General features: G+C 49.9%; 1 protein-coding gene across 3 annotated transcripts in view; it reads left to right on the top strand.

The window, feature by feature from the left end:
• The first annotated feature begins 4,750 nt into the window (after nt 1-4,750).
• Nucleotides 4,751-19,614, top strand: part of PTPRE (protein tyrosine phosphatase receptor type E) — a 175,764-nt gene continuing 160,900 nt past the window's right edge. For 2 of the 3 annotated variants that reach the window (XM_023224201.2, XM_023224199.3), the window contains exon 1: nt 4,771-5,003. In XM_023224201.2, coding sequence (XP_023079969.1) covers nt 4,951-5,003 — 53 coding nt within the window. In that variant the 5' untranslated portion in view covers nt 4,771-4,950. Of the gene's footprint in view, nt 5,004-19,614 lie in introns of all 3 variants that reach the window. The other variant, XM_023224204.3, reaches the window with a different exon arrangement.

The raw sequence follows: 19,614 nt of genomic DNA, 5'->3' as shown, positions 1-19,614 counted from the left end.
CGAAGCCCTCACTTCCATGCTTTAGGAAATGAAATATGTAAAAACTAAATTTCTATTGTGCTTTAGTAACTGCTAAGAAATAAGTATCTGTATCTCATTCTTAGGAGAGCTTTCCTTAGTGCTGTATTATGTCTCGTTACCAACTTTTTCCTCAATTGCAAGAGCAAACTGAAATTATATACCAGGTGGAAACTAGGTGAATAACAAATCATTCCACCAGTGATAATGTTCTGTGGATTATTGACATGAACTTCACTGTGAGAAATAAAGAATTTATGTCATAAGTCTTATAATTTCTCAAGTTAGAGGAAAAATATCCTTTTGCCAAAGTGTAGGTATTTCTGAGAGTCCTATGATTTTTGAGTGAGGAACACGAGGGTATTCAATGCATTATGAAATCATCTGAAGCAGGCCATGGAAGGTGCTGGTCGTGGTGGTGGTGCATGCCTGTAGTCCCAGCTACTCAAGAGGCTGAGGCAGGAGGACTTCTTGAGCCCAGGAGTTCAAGATTGCAGTGACCTATGATCACACCACTGCCCTCTAGCCCGGGTGACAGTAAAAGACCCCATCTCAATGAATAAATACATAAAATAAAATAAAACAACACTGAGACCATTTTCATCAAATTTCTTGAAAACAGTGATAAGGAGATTTTAAAATCAACTAGAGGAAAAGGGTACACCACCAAAACTACTGATAATAAGCAATAAAGGATGAATCTCAAAAAGAGGTTGCTGCCTAAAAGAAATTAGAAATAACATACTATGGGATTCCATTTATATGAAGATACAGAGTAGGTAATACTACCTATGGTGATAGATTTCAGAATAATGGCCATCTTTGGCAAGAGTTGGGAGATTCTATTGGGGGAAGAAACATCAAAGAACTTTCTAGATTGATGGACATGTTTACTGTCTTGAGAGGGGTATGCATTTCACTAGTTTATACACTTGTCTTTACTCATTGGCATATCCCTTAAGATCTGTACAATACATGTGTACTCTTCATCAGTGAAAAGCAATTCAAGAAAAAAAAAGAGTTCAAATGTGGTAAGGATCTGGGGGAGGGCCTAATTATTGTTTTTTTCTGGGTGAGTAGAGGAATCTTCCAGCAAAAAGACCTGTCCTCTTGATTTCAGTAATTGTTAACACTTGGGAGTAACTTGGAAAAAGAGGAGGAGAGGGAAGAATAGTTGGGTAATGTAAAAATAGATAGTTCTGAACCTATTCATTATTCAATCTGGTACATCCCAGAGATCAGAATAACCATCCTGACTGTGGTTACTAAAAGTTACCTCTTGGTGGGGACAGGTCCTGAACAAAATCATTGAAGGACTCTGGTGTTGTCTCAGTGTATTAGTCCATTCAAACATACCTGAGACTGGGTAATTTACAAAGGAAAGAGGTTTAATGGACTCACAATTCCATATGGCTGGGAAGGCCTCACAATCACGGCAGAAGACAAAGGCGGAGCAAAGGCACATCTTACATGGCGGCAGGCAAGAGAGCATGTTCCCTTTACAAAGGGAACTGCCCTTTATAAAACCATCAGATCTCGTGAGATTTATTCACTATCATGAGAACAGTATGGGGAAAACCCGCCCCCATGATTCAGTTGCCTCCCATAGGGTCCCTCCCACAATGAGGACTACAGGAACTACAATTCAAGATGAGACTTGGGTGGGGATGCCGCCAAGCCACATCCGTTTTTCCTTCCTTGCCCTGCCCCACAGCCAATCAATGATCAAGAACTGCTTTTTTTCCTCCTAAGGCTGAATAACTTTATGAGAATGTTTCTGTGTGATGTTTAAAAGCAACTTCTTATGTGCTTTCCACACATTGATTTTGCCTTTTTTTTTTTTTTTTTCTTATCCTCCTAGACAGTATTCCTGGCCTCAGCATTTTAATTTTAATTGACATCTATTGGGCCTTCTAAGCGTGATGGGCAGTATCTGATTTTCTGCAGAGAAACCCAAAGGCCCAGTCCTCAAGTAAAATAGAAGACAAGACAAGTAATTGCAGTTAATATCAATCATTGCAGGAGCGCCGCCTCAAGCTGTGTTTTAGAGGAAAGGAGCTAAATGGCTGGGTGTAGGGGAGGCCTGGGGAGAGCAGGCAGACAGCCAGCCACTGACTGGCCTGAGACAGGATCAGACAGCCAGTGTGCCAGGGAGCTAAGAGGACTCTGTAGACTCAAGAAGGGTTCTAAAAGATGAGGGTGATGAGGTGTTCAGGAGGGCAAGAGGCGGGTGAGCTCCTCAAAGCCTGGGAGGAGGACAGGGGAATTGACTCTGATGTCAACAGGGACCTTGAGCCTATGAAAGGCAAAATGAAGATGGTGAAGAAGGATGAAGGGCTTCCCTGTGGTAATCAACAGGGCCCTGGCACAAACGCCTCTGAAAACATGCTTCTGTGTGACAATGATGAATGCCTGTAGACTTTAGAAAGAGTTGAGAATTTTTGGGGTCCAGCAGAGAAGATATTATGAGGACAGAAGAGCCATCTGCTTCCCCGTCATGTTACCAAGGCTGTTCACTTTCCAATAGCAGATGTCTGACAAAGGCAACTTGTTTCTGTCTTCTTAGCTCACAGTCTCTGCCTCCTCAGCCCTGCGGCGTTAACAAGCAAAACTGTGCTTAGCAGAGCTTTGTAATTATGGCCTTTATGTACATAAGCCTGGCTCTGCAGACCACAACAGCAGAAAAATCCAAAGCCTGGTGACATCATGGGCTACCTGGCCCCACCTCAACCTGGGCTGTTCCTTGGAGATGCACTCAGGAGGGAGCCGCCCACCCTGCTGGGCTCTGAAGTGACCAGGCTGTCTGCTGCTACTGACTGGGGCCCATCCTCCTCTGCTCTGACAGCCCAGACACCTTCACTGAGCACCTCCTGGCTACTGAGGTTGCTTTAGGAGCTTGAGTCTGAGGAGCCATGGAGATCAGCAGAGCCTAGGCTGCTGGATTTTACCGCCCTGAGGGTAGGGAAAGAGGGCGTGACAGACTCAAAGGAGCAAATAAACCCACAAGTAATTCCAAACTGTGATGGGGGCTGTGGAAGAGAGTGGCAGAAGAGATGGGTGCAGGGCAATCTTCCAGAAGCCACCAGTAAGAAGGAACCAGGTGCATTGGTTGGAGAAGCCCCAGGCAGGAAGGAGCTTGGCTCTGGCACTGAGAGAAGGGAGCCGTGGTTGGAGCCCAGCGGGCAGGGGTGGGAGGCTCAGAGCAGCCAGGAAAGTCAGGCAGAGCCTCGTGGGAGTTCGGATTTTATTCTTCATGGAGGCTTTTAAGCAGGGGGCTAGCAGGACCTGGTTTCCATTTTGTGAGGTGCTTGGGACCAAGTGTGAAGAATGGATCATCTGGGGGAGTGGGTGGGAAGCTGGGGAGCCACTGCAGGCTTTGGTGGGGTGCAGGCAGTCACAGGAGAGAAGGGCTAGATGCTTGGAGAAGCCGGTGGCAAGAGGACTTGAGCCCTCTGGGAGGTGGACTGGAGGTGGGACATGGAGGCAGGGATAGGGACGACTGCAGAGTAACCAAGTAAGAGTAAGAGGCAGGTCTGAGACAGCAACAGACAGCCAGGAGGAGCTGAGCTTGCAGGGGAGGGCCCCAGAGTGGTGCTGTTTAGAGACATTCCCATGCAGATGGTGTTTAAAGGTTTGGAGCTAGAAAAGGCCCCCAGGGACAGAAATGGGCAGGGCAGGGCAGGAAGGTGGAGCTCAAGTTCTCCACCGGTTTTGCAGCTCTCCGGCCCCTGTGGAGGGGAAGTCCCACTCTGGGCAAGTCAACTGCTGGTGGCCTCTGCCAGGAGGTGCCCATTGCTCTGCAGCCTTTGGGGTCTGTAGCTCTGTATAAACAGACTTCAAGTATGCTAAGAGTCGTCGGCTGGCAAACGGTGCAACGTGTAACATGGGGTAACACACCCTAAGTGCCACTTTCTCCCAATTCATTCATTCATTCATTCATTCATTCATTCATTCATTCATAAGCCTAATGAGCTGGGCCCCTACCACAGAATGCAGCTTCCCTCATGAGGGCTGGGCCGTGGCCCCACCCAGAGGGCACAACACAAAGGTTCAGAACCAAGATGTCACCAGTGTCCTTTCTGCTCCTCCCACGGAACTGCCTTTTCTCTGAAACTTCCCTAAATAGCCTGAGTGAAATCCCCTGGAAGAAGTCGGCTAGACAGCAGGCCCAGTGCCTGACTCGGTCGCTCCTCCTTCTCTTCGTGCCTTTTTAACTTTGACAGATGCTGCCTCAAGGACAAGCGAGCCCTCTTAAACACCCCCTAAGCAGGCGCCTTATCCCCACCTCTTTCCTAAGGAGGCCACCAGGCCCAGCGACCTCACAGCTCTCCCAGCTTCCTCGCACCAGAAGCGCACGGGGTGCCCTGCGAGTCCCATACCTGCTGCAAGACCAGGGCGAGTCCCCAGCCAGGCCACTTCCTGGTGCCCTGGGATAGGGCCGGGAGAGGCAGGGCCTTGCCTTTGCTCTCCTCCAGGTGGGAGTGCCTGTCATACCTTGACCCTCTCTCTACGCACCTGGCTCCAGGCGGAGGGGCTGGGCCAGGCCTCCCCGGAAGGGGGCACCAGCCTTGGGTAAACGGATACCCACAGTGCCTGGGTGCTCTCAGGGCAGGGCCTCAGGGCCATACCCGCCGCGCAGGTGGGGCGGGCGCCCTGGGTGCGCTCCCCGCGCCGGGCACCAGGCGTCGCCCCCGCTCCTCTCAGCGCCGGGGCCCCCGCCCCCGCCGCGGAGCCGCAGCCGGAGCTGGAGCCGAGGCGGCGGCGGGACCCGGCCGGCCGGACAAATTTCCTGCTCCGCTGCGGACGGCGGGCTGCAGGAGCCGGCGCGAGCGGCTTCAGGAACCCACGGCTTCTGCGCGTCCCCGCGACCCTTCTTCGCGCCCGGCGCGGACAGCCGGGCGCCCCGGAGGGCGGCGGGCGGGCGCCCGGGAGATGCGGAGCCGCCGCGGCAGCGCGATCTGCGCGACCGGACCGGCCCCCCCGAGGTGAGCGCGCGCGTGCGGGCGGGGACCCTGCGCTCCTGTGGGGGACTGTGCGCCCCGGGCGGCCCGAGCAGGCCGGGGACGCTGCCTCGGCCGCCGCCGCGGGAGGGAGGGGCCTCTCCGAGGCTCAGAGTCCCGACCCTGTCCCCGCCGCCCCCGCGGCGCGCCCAGTACCAGCGGCTGGGGACCGCATGACGCCCGACCCCGGCCCGCGGCGCGTACCCTCACCCGGAGTCCCCAGCCCAACTTGGCGACCACAGTGGCAGTGCTCACGCTCCCTCTCGGTAAACAGGAGGAGGGCGCGCGTGTCTGCGGGTGGCGACAGTGCGCGGGGGCCGGCGGCAGGGCGGCGTACGTGAAAGCGGGCGACACCGAGAGGGGGTGCAGGCCTCGCGTGGGGGGCTGCGCGCACGCGAGGCTGTAGGCTGGCGCCTTTGAAGAAAGTGGCTCGAGTTGTGCCAACTCCAGGAGGGGCCGGCGCGCTGCCAGGATGCTGCCCCACAGCCAGGCGCCCGCGCCTTCCCAGGGAGGCAGGCAGAGCTGGATGCAGCAGCCGCGGGGGGTCGGAGATGCGGTGGGGAGACCCTGGCAGGTGGTCCAGGGCGGACTGCCGCGATTTACAGGGTCGATGACCTCCCAGGACTCCTGGGCACAGAGGCCAGCGCGGTGCCAATTCTGAGCGCTCTCGGGACCATCTGGGGAAAGCTGGGCAACCCACAGGATGGGGAGGCAGAGCCAAGCCGGATGGAGACCGCGCTGGACCTGACCTAAATTCCTTCCAGGCATGCAAACCTTTCCAGAAAGGTTAGCCAATTATACTTGCAGAATTATGATATTGATTTGTCTTGAGTCGTGACCATTCCATCAGAGTTTCAATCCAGGAAACTCAAAGAAAGAATATAGTTCTCTGCTTGTATTTTAGAGTGAATGAGCGTATGGGTGAGTTGAATGAACACCAGCAAAGAGTGATCATGTGATCCAGAAATTACTGTGTCCATGTCCAGTCAGCTCTGCCTTTGGCCCCAGGTACCCCTTGACCCAGGGCGTCTGGAGGTCTTTGTGTCCCAAAGATGGATGAAGTCCTGCCTCTGCACACTAACGACTCTTGCCCATTTAAACTGTATGTGGGGGTGGTGGGGTGGAAGAGTGTTTCCAAAACTGGGACGCTAGGTGAGAGGAGGGCCTGAAATGGTGGGGGCCAGTGGCTGCACAAGCATCTGACCACCACGGTCACTCAGCCAGCATGGTATGGGCGGAGCTCTGTGGTATGAACAGGGTTGGGGTCTGTACTTTCCAAGCATAGGCTCTTGGCATTTGGGAAGCAAAAGGTCAGAGGTGAGGTAGAGCAGGCCCAAGAGGTGGGGGCTGCGCTGTCAGTGAGAGGGGCCTGACGCAGCACCCAGCCCTTCCCAGACAAGGCCCTGCCCCTGAACGTGACCTTGGGGGCCAAGATTTTTGTTCATTGATGTTGGTGATGCCTGTGAGTCACCACCGCCCCCTCCCTGCTCCAACAGACCATTCCCATGTGGACAAGAGCTAGGACCTAGATTTGTCTCTGGAAAAGGTCAGGTCACTGGATGTGTCCAGATGGCTTGGGACTTAGTCATACACTCTCTCATCAGTTCCAGTCAAACCAGTTGAGGGCAGTGGATGAGGGCGTTGTTGTGATACTTCTTGGAGGCCCTGGGTGGACACAAAGTGAGGATAATGCAGAAAGCCATACGGAGGCCACCTCTCATTTCTGTGGGGGTCACCCGTCTGAGAGAGACACGCTCCCTGTGTCAGCACCCCCACCTCCACGGAAGCCTGGAGGAGGTCCTGAAGCACTCTGCCCTCATGGGAGCCCCCTCTTCTCCAGGGATGCATGTGTGCAAACCATTGTCCCTGAGAGTAGATGTGGCTGTGCATGTACATCGTTGCCCCTGAGAGGAGAGGTGGCTGTGTGTGCAAAGCATCGTCCCCGAACCCCAATAGAAGATGCAGTCACAGTGGGGGTGATGGCAGATGCTTCAGTTTCAACTGGTGAAAGTATGCTTCTCCCAGCCATGCCTCAGTGGGTCCACTGTGCTCCATTTCCACCACCATTAGCCTAGTCTAAGGTGCACCACTGATCAATATTCCCTCTCTGAAGGTCAGAGGTGTGTTTCTAGGCCCGGCCACTCCTCTGCAGTTCTCCGCAGCTGCCCACTTGACATTTATCCCTGGGATATCAAATGCTGCTTGACTCAATGTGTCAAAATCAAACTTGTGATCTCTCCTCCCCTTCCAGTACTTTCCCAGTGTTGTCTTTATCCATCCAATTTCACCAGCCTCCATGTTGCTTCTGAAATATATGCCGGACTATAGTTTCCATGAAGAGAGGACAATACTGTATCTCCAGTGTCCAGCCATGTACTTGCCAGTGGAGCCTTGAGGACTCCTGGCCATGGATGAACAACTTGGAAGTGAGATCTTCCCGAAGTACATGTGCTGATGGGGCAAGTGTGTGTCTGTTGCGTAGATGTTGTATGGTTGATAGGGAGTCACACATTTTTGCTGATGTGGATGGGCATGGTCCATCCAGGGGTCATGTGGCCAGCCCTTCTGGAGATGCTGGACTCACCTGCTAAAATGACTGTTGACTTGGACCAGAGACACCCCAAGTGGCCTCCCAGGGAGGCAGGCTTGGGAGCAGAGAGGGAACAGGATCGAGGCTGCCCTGTATTCCCTTGCTAGACAAGTATTTTTCATTTATAATATCTGAGTCACCCTTACAGAAGTTCTGTTGCCAAAGCGGGAATGAATGTATCCATTAGGGTAAGACTGGCCTTCTTAATATTTGAATATCACTTGGGAAAAAAAACTACAGTTCTAAGAACATCTCTAGTTTTTCTTTTGGCTTTTTTCCTGCTGAACCAATGGCTTTGTCTAATGGCTTTGTCTTCCATGAAGCTCCCAAAGCTTTCCAGATCCCAAGACTCAGCTCCCTGCTCTCAGTCTCCTTCCCCTTTATCTCCATCTTAGGAACTCCTACCCATACCTCAAGGCCCACCTCAAAAGTCTCAGTCTCCACAAAGCTTTCCTGGCCCCCCGACCTGAGAGGAATCTCTCTTACTCTTGGTTCCATAGAACATTATTTGTGCCTGTCCTAAAGCACTTACTGGACTCAACTTTGATTTCCAGTTCACTTGCTCAAGTAGTTTATCTCCTCCACTAGGCAGCCAGTGCTTGAAGGGTGGAGGGTGTGTCTCTGAGAGGGTGTACTTTGGGTTCACTCGGTCAAGTTCTGACTCTGGCACGACCTTGGCTAAATGACTCAAAATGCAGACTTCAGTGTTCTCTTCTCTAGAATGGGAGTCATCATTGCTACTTCCCAGGGCTGCTGCTGTGAGGAGAACATAGGATACATATAACTGACAGGCCACATGGCTGGTATGCAGTAAATTGTGGTTATCTTTCCCCTACAACATCTAATGCTGTGCATTGCACATGTAAAAATCAATGAAGTTTGAGGCCAGGTACAATGGTTCACACCTGAAATCCCAGCACTTTGGGAGGCCGAAGCACACAGATCACTTGAGGCCAGGAATTCCAGACCAGCATGGGCAACATGGTAGAACTCTGTACCAAAAACACACAAAAAATTAGATGGGTGTGGTGGTGCACACCTGTAGTCCCAGCTACTCAGGAGGCTGAGGTGGGAGAATCATCTGAGCCTGGGAGGTCAGGGCTGCAGTGAGCCATGTTCACACCACCGCACTCCAGCCTGGTTGACAGAATAAGACCCTGTCACGGAAAAAAAAAAAAAAAAAAAAAAGAATCAATGAAGTTTGAATGAATACATGAACCAAGCAGAAACCATACGAATAGATACCTTTTGTGCATCATCCAGATTGGTAAGTCAAATCAGTATGGTGTGACATGCTAAATAACCTTATTTTTTGCATGACAATCTAAATGATTATTATGTAAATTTTGTGTGATGAAGTATTTTAATCCCATAATGTTATCACTTACCATGAAGGCCATCATTCTTCAATATGCACCATTGACTCCAGTGATGGATGAGGCAGAAATGCAACTTGCTATGCACACTAACCAGGCTCGTGGCCTGAATTACACCTGGCTGGGTGTGAGGCACCGCAAAAGCAAAGGAAACCCAGCCCTGAGAAGCAGTGTGGCCTAAAATGAGGTGTATGGAATCAGGGTAACAGAGCAGCTTCTAGACCAGAACATAAAGCTAAGAAGCTGTGGCCAACCCTAGAAACTCTCAGACCTTCACTTTGCTTATCCAAAGAAAGGGGCTATCCTGGGCCATCTCTGAGCCCCTCACAGCTGCCGCACTTCCGCCCGATTTCACCGCTCCCCACCACTGGGCAGGAAGGGCTGCTGACTCTGTACAAGGCTGGCTCCCAGGCAGGGAGGCTGCCTGTTTCTTGGCTCAGCACTTGGGCCACATGGCTCCCTGCTCTGGACACCAAATCTAGAGAGAGAAAGGAGAGGCCTGTGGGTACATGGAGCACGCTGCCAATTTTAGGTACTGGCCCTGGACATATCAAGAGTTTATTTTAGAGGATTAACTTCTCATTATTTTGTCACTAGGATTTTCTTTTTCACCAAAAGCAGAGTGCTGGGTGATATTTTAGATGGTTGGGATTTTAGATCATCCATACCTGAGGCAATAGGGGTTGGTCTAATGTTACTAATCCTTGAGCAGACAGATGAGCAGTTGTGGGGCCGGTCACTGCTGAATGTGGGCTAGGAGACCTCTGGTTTGGGGATTATGAAGGCAGCCTCCTTTTCTTCCCTGGGATCTGGCTGCTGTTCTCCCAGTCATACCCATCATGGTCTGCCCTGTCCAGGTGTTCCATGTGAGGAGTTTTGATGTGGTGCACAGCCTTTGAACTGTTACAACACCCGCTCACAGCCAGAAATGTGGGCCCCAAGTCTTTCTTTCAACTATACAAATACTTTAGAGGCTTTCATTGAGCTTATGAAATAAAAATTCTTAACAATATATTTCAGAAAAATAAACATATCCTTTTAGATTGATTCCCAATGAAATAGGGGCCAGATAAAATATTTTAAAAGGGCATCTGTTTTTAAAAATGTCTTTCAAATGCAATCAAGAATGTTCAGTTAATCCAGTCTGTTATGTATATTGTAACAAGTAACAAAAGAGGCAGATAAATCTTTATCCCAAAAACAAATATAAAGTCCAGCAGGGAGTAGGGAAACGTTTGAAGAAAAGAAAATGATTCTTAGTTATGTGCTAAAAGCCAACCGTGTTTTGCGCAGGTGCTTTGATGTTAGTGTTTGTTGGGTGGAGAGTAAAGAATTGACAGGAAAACTTGTTCGGATCCCAGGTCTGGATGCTGGCTACACATTTGATCCAATGGAAGGGCTAGCATGGGAACAATAGCGTTTGGCTGTGAGCGCCCTGGGCAGGTACATGACTCTGTCATCAGCTCCCAGGGATGGACAGCTGGTCCCACAATGCCTGGGGTTCAGAGCTCACTCTGTGCATGCATGTGACATGGAGAGATGGACAAAGGTAATAGAACTAGTAGGAGCCTGTCCAGGTAGCAGTGGAAGAGGCCAGTGGCAGAGGCTTTCCCTGCTGTGATTTTACTGTCTGAATACCAGTAGCAAGTAGAAGCCATGGGACTTTATTTTCAAGGGGAGGTGACACAGCCTGGGGCTCAGGGAAAGGACTTAGGAGCAGAAGGACTGGTTTCATGGAGGCCCATGAAACTAAGGCTCTGGACAAGGCAAGGGACTTCCCCTGGCCCAGTGTGAGCCCAAGTCTTTACAGTGGGGAGCATGATGCCACCAAGGGAGCTGCATGGGGATCGGTGGAGGTGGTACGCAGAGGCCTGGCCCCATACTCACCAAAGGGCCAGTGGTCTACACAAGGCAAGGGACCAGGGGACCGGAATCAAAGGCCTGAGATGATGTGAGCCCTGACTTCTCCTTTGCCATAGTTGCTTTGTCCTCAAGGCAAGTCACTTAATTTCTATTCAATAAATGCAGAAACATAATTTTTGGTTATTAATGTCCCCAAATCTGTCTGGACATTTGCAGCTGAACATTAGTCACCAGTTTTGTACTAGGGAGAAAATTAGTTCCATCTTTCTTCTCAAGTGAGATTTTAAAATGTCCTATCACGTAGCTACTTGATTACAGTGTATTATTTTAAATGACCTCTGTACTCAGTCCTTTTATTTTGGCGTCCTCTCACTCCAGAAGGACTCGGCAATTTTCAGGCTGTGTCTCCGCAATAGGGCTTTCACAGGTCTGCGGTGCAGACTGGTTTACTCTCCCCGACTCGTCGGCTAACATGCACAAGGGCGCTCTGAGGGTCGGGAACCCACCAAGGCTAACACCCACGAAGGCGCTCTGAGGGTTGGCACCCACCAAGCACAGCCCAGACAAAATGGAAGCTCCTGTCCAGGCAGGTTCCTGGTAAAACTCTGGGGAGCTCCAGCCTTCCTTTCTTCTCCGGTTTATAAAGAGGCCAGCCTCAGAGGCTACTTCCATGATTTGATGTCCGACCCTGGGACTCTCCTCTCTACCCTGCCCCCACCTCATCCACCAGCCTTTTGGTCTGAAATCCTTGTCATGGGGTAAAGCTTTTTATTTTGTTATTGGAAACACAGTATATGTTTTGCCTGTGTGTCCCCTTCAAACCTCACGTTGAAATGTGGTCCCCAGTGTTGAAGGTCAGGCCTGGTAGGAGGTACTGGATCATGAGTCAGGTCCCTCCTGATTACTAGTGCCATCCCTTTACTGATGAGTGAGTTCTTGCTCAGTTAGTTCACTTGAGATCTGGTCATTTTAAAGAATGTGGCACCCCCCACCCACTCTCTCTTGTTCCCATGCTCACTGTGACATGTTGGCTCCCTCCTTCCTCTGCCTTGATTGGAAGCTTCCTGAGCCTCACCTGAAGCAGGTGCCAGCATGATGCTTTGTGCACAGCCTGCAGAACGGTGAGCCAATTAAACCTCATTTCTTTATAAGTTACCCAGCCTCAGGTATTCCTTGATTGCAACGCAAGAACAGACTGACATACACAGCACAGGTGGAAGTACAGGCTTTGCAGACAGTGGCGGCCTGGTTTTCTGACACCATCATTATTCCCAGGACAGGCGCTACTCTTAACTCTTCTAACCCCATCCACTTGTTACAAAGCACACTTTCAGGAAAAGGCTAGGTTGTTACTGAGGTAACATGGGATGGATCTTTGGAGGTGGGAAGGCCTCCAGACTCCTCTGGGGAAGACAAAGTAAATCCTCTCTATGGAATGCTCCAGCTCGTTTTCTAGATTCCAGAGAGACCTGCTAGTAAATTCAACTAAGACGTTGGTTTTCAGCACAGAATATTTCCTACAGATGTCGGTGTTTCTTTCCAAATCCTTCCTCTCTTCAGGGCACTTTCCCACTGTTCTACTGTTCTACACGTAGGAGAGAAAGCATTTCTCAGATGGTGAGCTTTTATCTTCCAATGGTTGTCAACTAAGGAGACCTGGAAGTTCCCTTTCCACCTGGAATGTGAGCCCTGCGTGCTGGGCATGAGATAAGGACCAAGGAATGACCCAGGACAATTTCAGAGCATGGGGGTGCCCTATCCTCATGTCAGGGCGTGGAGCTCATATTCAGACCCAAACACTCTGAATCTCTGAAGCAGAAGCTCTCTTACAATTCCTGGGGAGGAAATCAGTATGAATTCATAAAAAGCCTGAATATTGTGGATTTTTATTACACTCGAGATTTATAGTAACTCAGTCCAGGCCAACAAAACCTTGCCTTCAGGTACTTACTTTAATGAATAGAAAGCATGTAAATGCTCTTCCAAAGAGAATAACACATTTTAGCATCTTAGATATGTAAAAATAAAACTGTACAGTCTTAGTTGCACTAGGAAGTCTACTTATCAAAAAAAGAAACTTCTGTTTCCAGCCACATTATTTCAAATCATCCCAAAACTTACATTGTTACTAGTAAAAATTTTTCCTTGTGATTAACACTTTTTTCCAGTATGGTTTTCCTCTTTCTGAAAGCGGCCTTAGTTTCATAAACAGTTGGACATTTAAGTACTGGACGAAAAAGTACTGTGAACCAGTAACCTCGTCTTTAATTTTGAATTGCTGTTTACTCAGCGCTCTCTTTTCCTAAGCTCATAGCAGCCCTTCATTCAGTGCATCAGTAATTCAATAAATTACTTTTTGCCAAGGTTGCAAACATCAGCTAAAGTTCAGTCATCTATTGGAGATGTAATCAGTCTGTCCATTTAAATTCCTTTGCACAAAGTCCAGATTTTGGCCCAAAGTAATATACAAATGCAAGAGCCAGAAATTTAATAATTTTGTACTGTGTTGTGCCAAGCCAGGACTATTCTTAGCTAGCCAACAAAATTCTTTCAAAGGATGTTTTTTGGTTTTCATCAAATGTAGGTAGTGTTTAAGAGTCTGTAATATCATGTAGAAGGAACAAGTGGAAGTATTAAACCTTTATTGACTACCTATAGTATATAGAGGATCTATGACTTACAATGGTTTTATTATAGTTTCTCAAATTTACAATGGGTTTATTGAGTTTTGGGTACATTTTCAACTTATGATATATTCTATTTACAAGGGGTTCATCAGGATATGACCTCACTGTAAGCCCAGGAACATCTGTACAAGCACTGCTTAGCACTGGAGTTACCAAAAAAATGGCACAATGGCTTGTGACATCCTGTGGATGCTCCAGGTCCACAGGAAGACAGAACTCACTTCCAGGGAGTGTTAAATGTGATGCTGGATGCTCTTGTGGAAGAGTGGAGACCTGGAAGGGCCTCCCCAGGTAGCGCAGTGACATGGTCTGGCTCTGTGTCCCCACTCAAATCTCATTTTGAATTGTAATCCAAACAGTGATCCCCACATGTTGGGGGAGGGACCTTGTAGGAGGTGATTAGGTCGTGAGGGTGGTTCCCCCGTGCTGTTCTCATGATAGTGAGTGAGTTCTCATGAGATCTGATGGTTTTATAAGGGGCTCTTCCCCCTTCACTCTGTACTTCTCCTTCCTGTCACCTTGTGAAGAAGGTGCCTTGCTTCCACTTCCACCATGATTGTAAGTTTCCCGAGGCCTCCCCAGCCATGCTGAACTGTGAGTCAATTAAGCCTCTTTCCTTTATAAATTACCCAGTCTTAGGCAGTTCTTTATAGCGGTATGAAAACAGACTAATACAAGCAGGCTTGGTTTACTGGGCCATTTCATAGGCAGCTGACAGAGATTGAGCATTCCAGACAGAGGGGCTGCCATGTACTTGCTTGGCAATAGGAAGTGGTGTGTCCTGTCGGGGAAGAGCAGGTGTCTGCATGGAGCTGTAGCCCAGGGACAGAGGGGATGGGACAAAAGAGATGGAAAGTTTTAGGATCACCCAAACACTTGTGCACCATCTAGGAGTCTGGATTATGTCTGATGGACCAGCATGCTGTTCTTAACCTGTCTTAAATTATGACCCCCTTTGAGATTCTAAGGAAGACTATGGACTCATTCTCCAGAAAAACGCATGTGTGCACACAGTCATTTTTATAGTTTCAGCGAGTCTTTCCTAACACCCCTCCTCCCATCCTGAGGCTCGCAGGTTCCAGGTGTATCCCGTTTGTGCGGCCTGGCCAGCCCCACAGAGCCCAGCAGCATGCTCAGCTGTGAGTTTGAGAAGGGGCCCCCTGCTGGCTGTGTGTGGTAAGTCAGAATGGAGGTGATGGGGGAAACCGACTCAGCAGGTTGGATTCATAGGCAACATGACCATGCCGGTGAGAGGATGAGGGTGAGAACCAAGGCTCCGCAGTTTTCCGCCAGGGTGACTGGATGCATCTGGACCACACATAGGCTTACGGGATGATGATGCACCCAGGATGTGAACTGAGTGTGAGGGTGCCAGAGGGGGAAGCTGCTCCAACATGTGGAATCCAAGCAGCTGATTCCAGCAGGGAGAGTCTGTCCAAAGGGAAGTGAAGAGAGTTTTTCAGCATGAAACTGATGGTGCCAATGTTTGTGCTTCATTGCACTAAACTGTCATCTTTCTTTTTATTAAAAATGGGCTTATAGGGCCAGGTGCAGTGGCTCATGCCTGTAATCCCAACACTTTGGGGAGCTGAGGTTGGAGGATTGCTTGAGGCTAGGACTTTGAGACCAGTCTGGGCAACGTAGTGATACTGTCTCCAAAAAATATTTAAAATTAGCCAGGCATGATGCCGAGTGCCTGTAGTCCCAGCTGCTCCAGGGGCTAAGGCAGGAGGATCGCTTGAGCCCAGGAGGTCAAGGCTGCCATGATCATGCCACTTACTCCAGCCTTGGTGACAGAGCAAGACCCTGTCTCAAAAATTTTTTTTATTTTGAAAATTGGGGTACACTGTACATTCTTAGGGTCTAGACAGTATTCCTAATAAAAAGCCATGTAGGCAGGGCACGGTGCCTCACACCTGTAATCCCAGCATTTTGTGAGGCCAACGCAGGTGGATCACATGAGGTCAGGAGTTCAAAACTGGCTGGGCCAACATAGTGAAACCCCGTCTCTACTAAAAATACAAAACTTAGCTGAGCACGGTGGCATACTCCTGTAATCCCAGCTACTTGGGAGGCTGAGACAGGAGAATTGCTTGAGCCCATGAGGCAGAGGTTGCAGTAAGCTGAGATCATACCACTGCACTCCAGCCTGGATGACAGAGTGAGACACCATCTCAAAAAAAAAAAAGCCATATATTGAATCATTGAATGATGGTTATTGTCAGCAGAGAAGTCGGCTCACAGGCAGTGATATCTCCTGCTCCCACTTACAAAGCAGGTGGGAATGATCTCGAGAAGCTCCATGAGGTGACCCTCAGCCTTTGATGGGGACAAACAGGAGTCACTTTGCTCTCTCTGGCTCCCATGACTCTTATCTAAAGACCTCAGGCTGGCTTGGAGCATCACATTTAAGCTTCCTTTAAAAAAGGAGAAAATGGGCCAGGCGCAGTGGCTCACGCATGTAATCCCAGCACTTTGGGAAGTCGAGGTGGGCAGATCAGGAGGTCAGGATATTGAGACCATCCTGACTAACACAGTGAAACCCCATCTCTACTAAAAACACAAAAAATTAGTCGGGCATGGTGGCGGGCACCTGTGGTCCCAGCTACTCAGGAGGCTGAGACAGGAGGATGACCTGAACCCAGGAGGTGGAGCTTGCAGTGAGCTGAGATCACGCCACTGCACTCCAGCCTGGGCTGGAGCAAGACTCTGTCTCAAAAAAAAGAAAAAAGAAAAAAAGGGAAAAAATCTATATGGAAGAAATGAAAATTATTGAAGGAGCTTGGCGGAAAGGCTGAAAGAATCTTGGCTGTTCATATAAACCAAGTCCCAGGGCTGGCTTTATGGCTGTTGGGCAACCCCTGCCCAGTCAGCATCCTGGCAGTTGTCATTTGGCAGAGTCAGAGGGCAGACACACAATGACAGCAAGAGCAAAGGCAGGGCCTGCCCACGAGGAAGAGCCACCGCTGTTGAGCATCGATGTGTATTTCTCAAGGAGCATGAAAGAGACTTTTTGCAAAATTGCAAAGAACTGGCCTGACTGGGAAGTGCAAGAATTGTCTTCCCTTCTGGTAAAAGGGAAGTTTAACTGAGGCCTCCTTGGGCTGGAACACATCTCAAAGTCATGGTTCTCAGAAACCCAGGGTGCATTTATGGACAAGTCTATTATAGGAGTTGTAGTTGTATCTTGAAGATGCAAAGATTCATTTTGTACCTTTATTTTACACATCAGACCTTACCCAGGTACCATTCTGTGCCAGGCAGTGCCTAGGACTGAGGCAGATTTGGCTCCATTGATGTGCCCAGGAAATGGATTTCATTGCACACTGAAGGACCAGCCCTTAAATGCATTGTCGTCAAATAAAAAAAGAAAATTTCACTCATTTCTGGTGATTTTCTCAATAACCTTTCTCATATATTTGAATGTAACTAGAAATATATTTTTTGTCCAAGTCTTTGAGTTCACCAAAAACCAAAGTTAAATTCTACCCTTATGCTTTAGATGTTAACAATTTGAGAAGTTTGGCCAGCAATTTGATCTCCCTATTTAGAGTCAGAGCTGGAGGCCAGCTGCAGATGAGGAAAGGGAGACTTGCCCAGGGGCACGCTGCCTGCTCCTGCCACCCGTGGGCTGCCTTCTTCCTGTTCTGTTCTGTGCTGCCCCTAGTGGACTGACCCCTTATCCCTCCCTCCTGTGCCTGCAACGAGGCTTATGGTGCTGGGCCTCAGGAAATGGAGGGCCCTCATCTGCCTCCATAAGAAGAAAGCCCGGGTTATTCATCTGTTTAGACAGAAGTGCATTCCAACCTTTAGCAGGATCTGAAGGTGAGAAGCTATGACTTCATTACTGTGCATCCATCTTTTGTCTGCTTGGCCCTAGTCCTCTGGGTGTGGTTTCCGCCTGGCAAATTACTTCCAGGAGGTGCTTGAGAAGGCAGTAGCGTGTGGAAACATCTTATGTGCAGCATGCTTTTGTTTACAAATGATTTATTACTGGTTATGTCAAAATACACATCCTGAATGAATGGGCAGTGCTGGGTAGAAATCAGTGATGTCAATCGTGGTTCTTTTACTTAGCAGTGGATTTTTTTTTTTTCCTTTTCAGTGTAGTAGTAATTTGTAAATGCTTTAAGGAGGTTATGCTTTCTTTAGTGGCTTGGCATCTTAGAAATTGGAGCAGCCAGGCTTGGCGTGCTGTGTCCATTTTTAGCCCTAGCAGGCAGGAAGTGTGGCCATGCTCTCCCAGGGTAACTGCTGCGGGTTTGTGGCTAGAATGATGCTGGGTGGGAGTTACTCAACTGTTTGAATGCAATGGGCTTAGCTAATGGTAAGAAAGTGCATGGAGCCTGGGAAGCGATTGGTATCTGGTTACCCTGAGCTCAGCCTCTAGTAACAAATGACACAGGGCATTTGTGAAGGCTGGAAAGCCTCTGTGAGAAGAGCACTTTGCATCCCACTGGGAAGGGGCAGCCCCCTGGAGCATGAGGGGTCTCTTGCTGCCTCTGCTTTGGGTCTGGCTGAGGGGCTACTTTGCTGCCTGACCCCCAGCCAGGGTATGAGTTCCCAGATTGCTGGTGGGTGTGTGATAGCCCACTATTACCCAGCCGAGCTATTACCTAGCAGGGCTGTGCCTCAGAGTCACGGGGGAAGTTCCTGAGAGCCTCCTGCTTGGACCCTGCTCTCATGATTGGCTCCAAGTTCTACGGTGAGGCCAAGGCAGCTGCATTTTTTACAAAGCTCCCCCAGGGAATTCCAAGTGTGGCCAGGGTGGAAATGCCAGGGTCTTCTGCAGGGTCCCAGAATGAGGTCAGGACTTTCTTCGATGGGGAGGGCAGGAGGGGAGCCCAGGAGGAATGGGCAGGGTGCTGTGGCTCAGGGTACCGGTGGAAGAGAGGCATCGATGCTGAGTCTGATGCCCTGTGCTGGGCAAGAACTCTGCTCTTGCAGGAAGTGAAATTGCTGGAAGGAATTGCTAAAGGAAAGCAATTGAATAGAATTGTCCATGACAAGTTGTTAGTGGATTCATGAAGTCCAATTTTAAGAGCTGCTTTTTGATAGAAGGATCCTGGAGAAGGGCTCGCTAATGAGCAAGTTGCTGGTGTTGGGATGTCAGGCAGCTGCGCTGATGGAAGTCACTCCTAGCCCCCCTGAAGCCACAGGAGCCACTACACGTGGTCACTGACACAGTTCCATTCATTCATTCACTGTCTCAAGTTCATTCAACACATATGAATGGAAGGCCTTCTGGTGCTGGGACTCCAGTGGTGAACAAAACCCACAGGTGCGCTTGCATTCTTTGCCGCTGGATGCCTAACCTGAATCTGGGGGTCCTGTGAGAGTCAGTCTCCTAAGGGGCTGGCTGTGCTGAGCCCAGCCCTGCTCTGGAGACTTCGTGGGGCGAGGGGGCCGGGGGCCATCGAAGGCTACTCTGAGGTCGTTGTGTTGTCCGTGTGGGATTGAGAAGGCCTCAGGCCAGGACCTGTGCTCTTCTCTCCCAGGTGGGCCGGGGCTATGTGTATTCATCAGGGGCCTGTCATCCACTTGGGTGCTTAGGACAGAGTGGTTGCCCCAGCTCTCTGCTCCACAGAACCCCAGTTGCCACACGTGATACTTTTGCTAGGCCTTCTTCTACAGAGTTCCACTGAGCCCGTAAGAGGTGTGTATTCCTGCCACTCTGTTCCCAGCCACAACATAGAAAAGGGACTGAACTCTATGCCAAGGTGGGTGGGCTGAGAGCCCCAGGCACAGCGGCTTCAGTCGGGCCATTTCTGCCCAGGTTCCTTTCTCCAGCTCCCTCCCTGCTCCTATCCCTCCTTCTCTGCCCTCTCTGGCGTTTCCCATCTTCAGCTTCACCTCTTAGGACCTCGTCTTCCAGAACCCCAGGCCCTCCCTCAGGCCCTCAGCTAGAGACCCCAGCTTTGGTGGAGGGACTGCTCTGACCCCAGCCCTAGCCCATAGTGGCAGCAGTGGCAGCTCTGTGGGCAGCTGTGGCTAACTTGAGCCTCTGGCGGCATTCCCACCCTGCACTCCTGCCCCGGGCAGAGGCCTGGAGAGCTGGTGTTCAGCCTGGCACAGCGGCT

This window comes from Piliocolobus tephrosceles, chromosome 9 (genome assembly GCF_002776525.5).
Source record: "Piliocolobus tephrosceles isolate RC106 chromosome 9, ASM277652v3, whole genome shotgun sequence".
In the NCBI taxonomy this organism is placed as follows: domain Eukaryota; kingdom Metazoa; phylum Chordata; class Mammalia; order Primates; family Cercopithecidae; genus Piliocolobus; species Piliocolobus tephrosceles.
The sequence above is the reverse complement of the archived record's forward strand: the minus strand, read 5'-3'. Positions and strand labels throughout refer to the sequence as shown.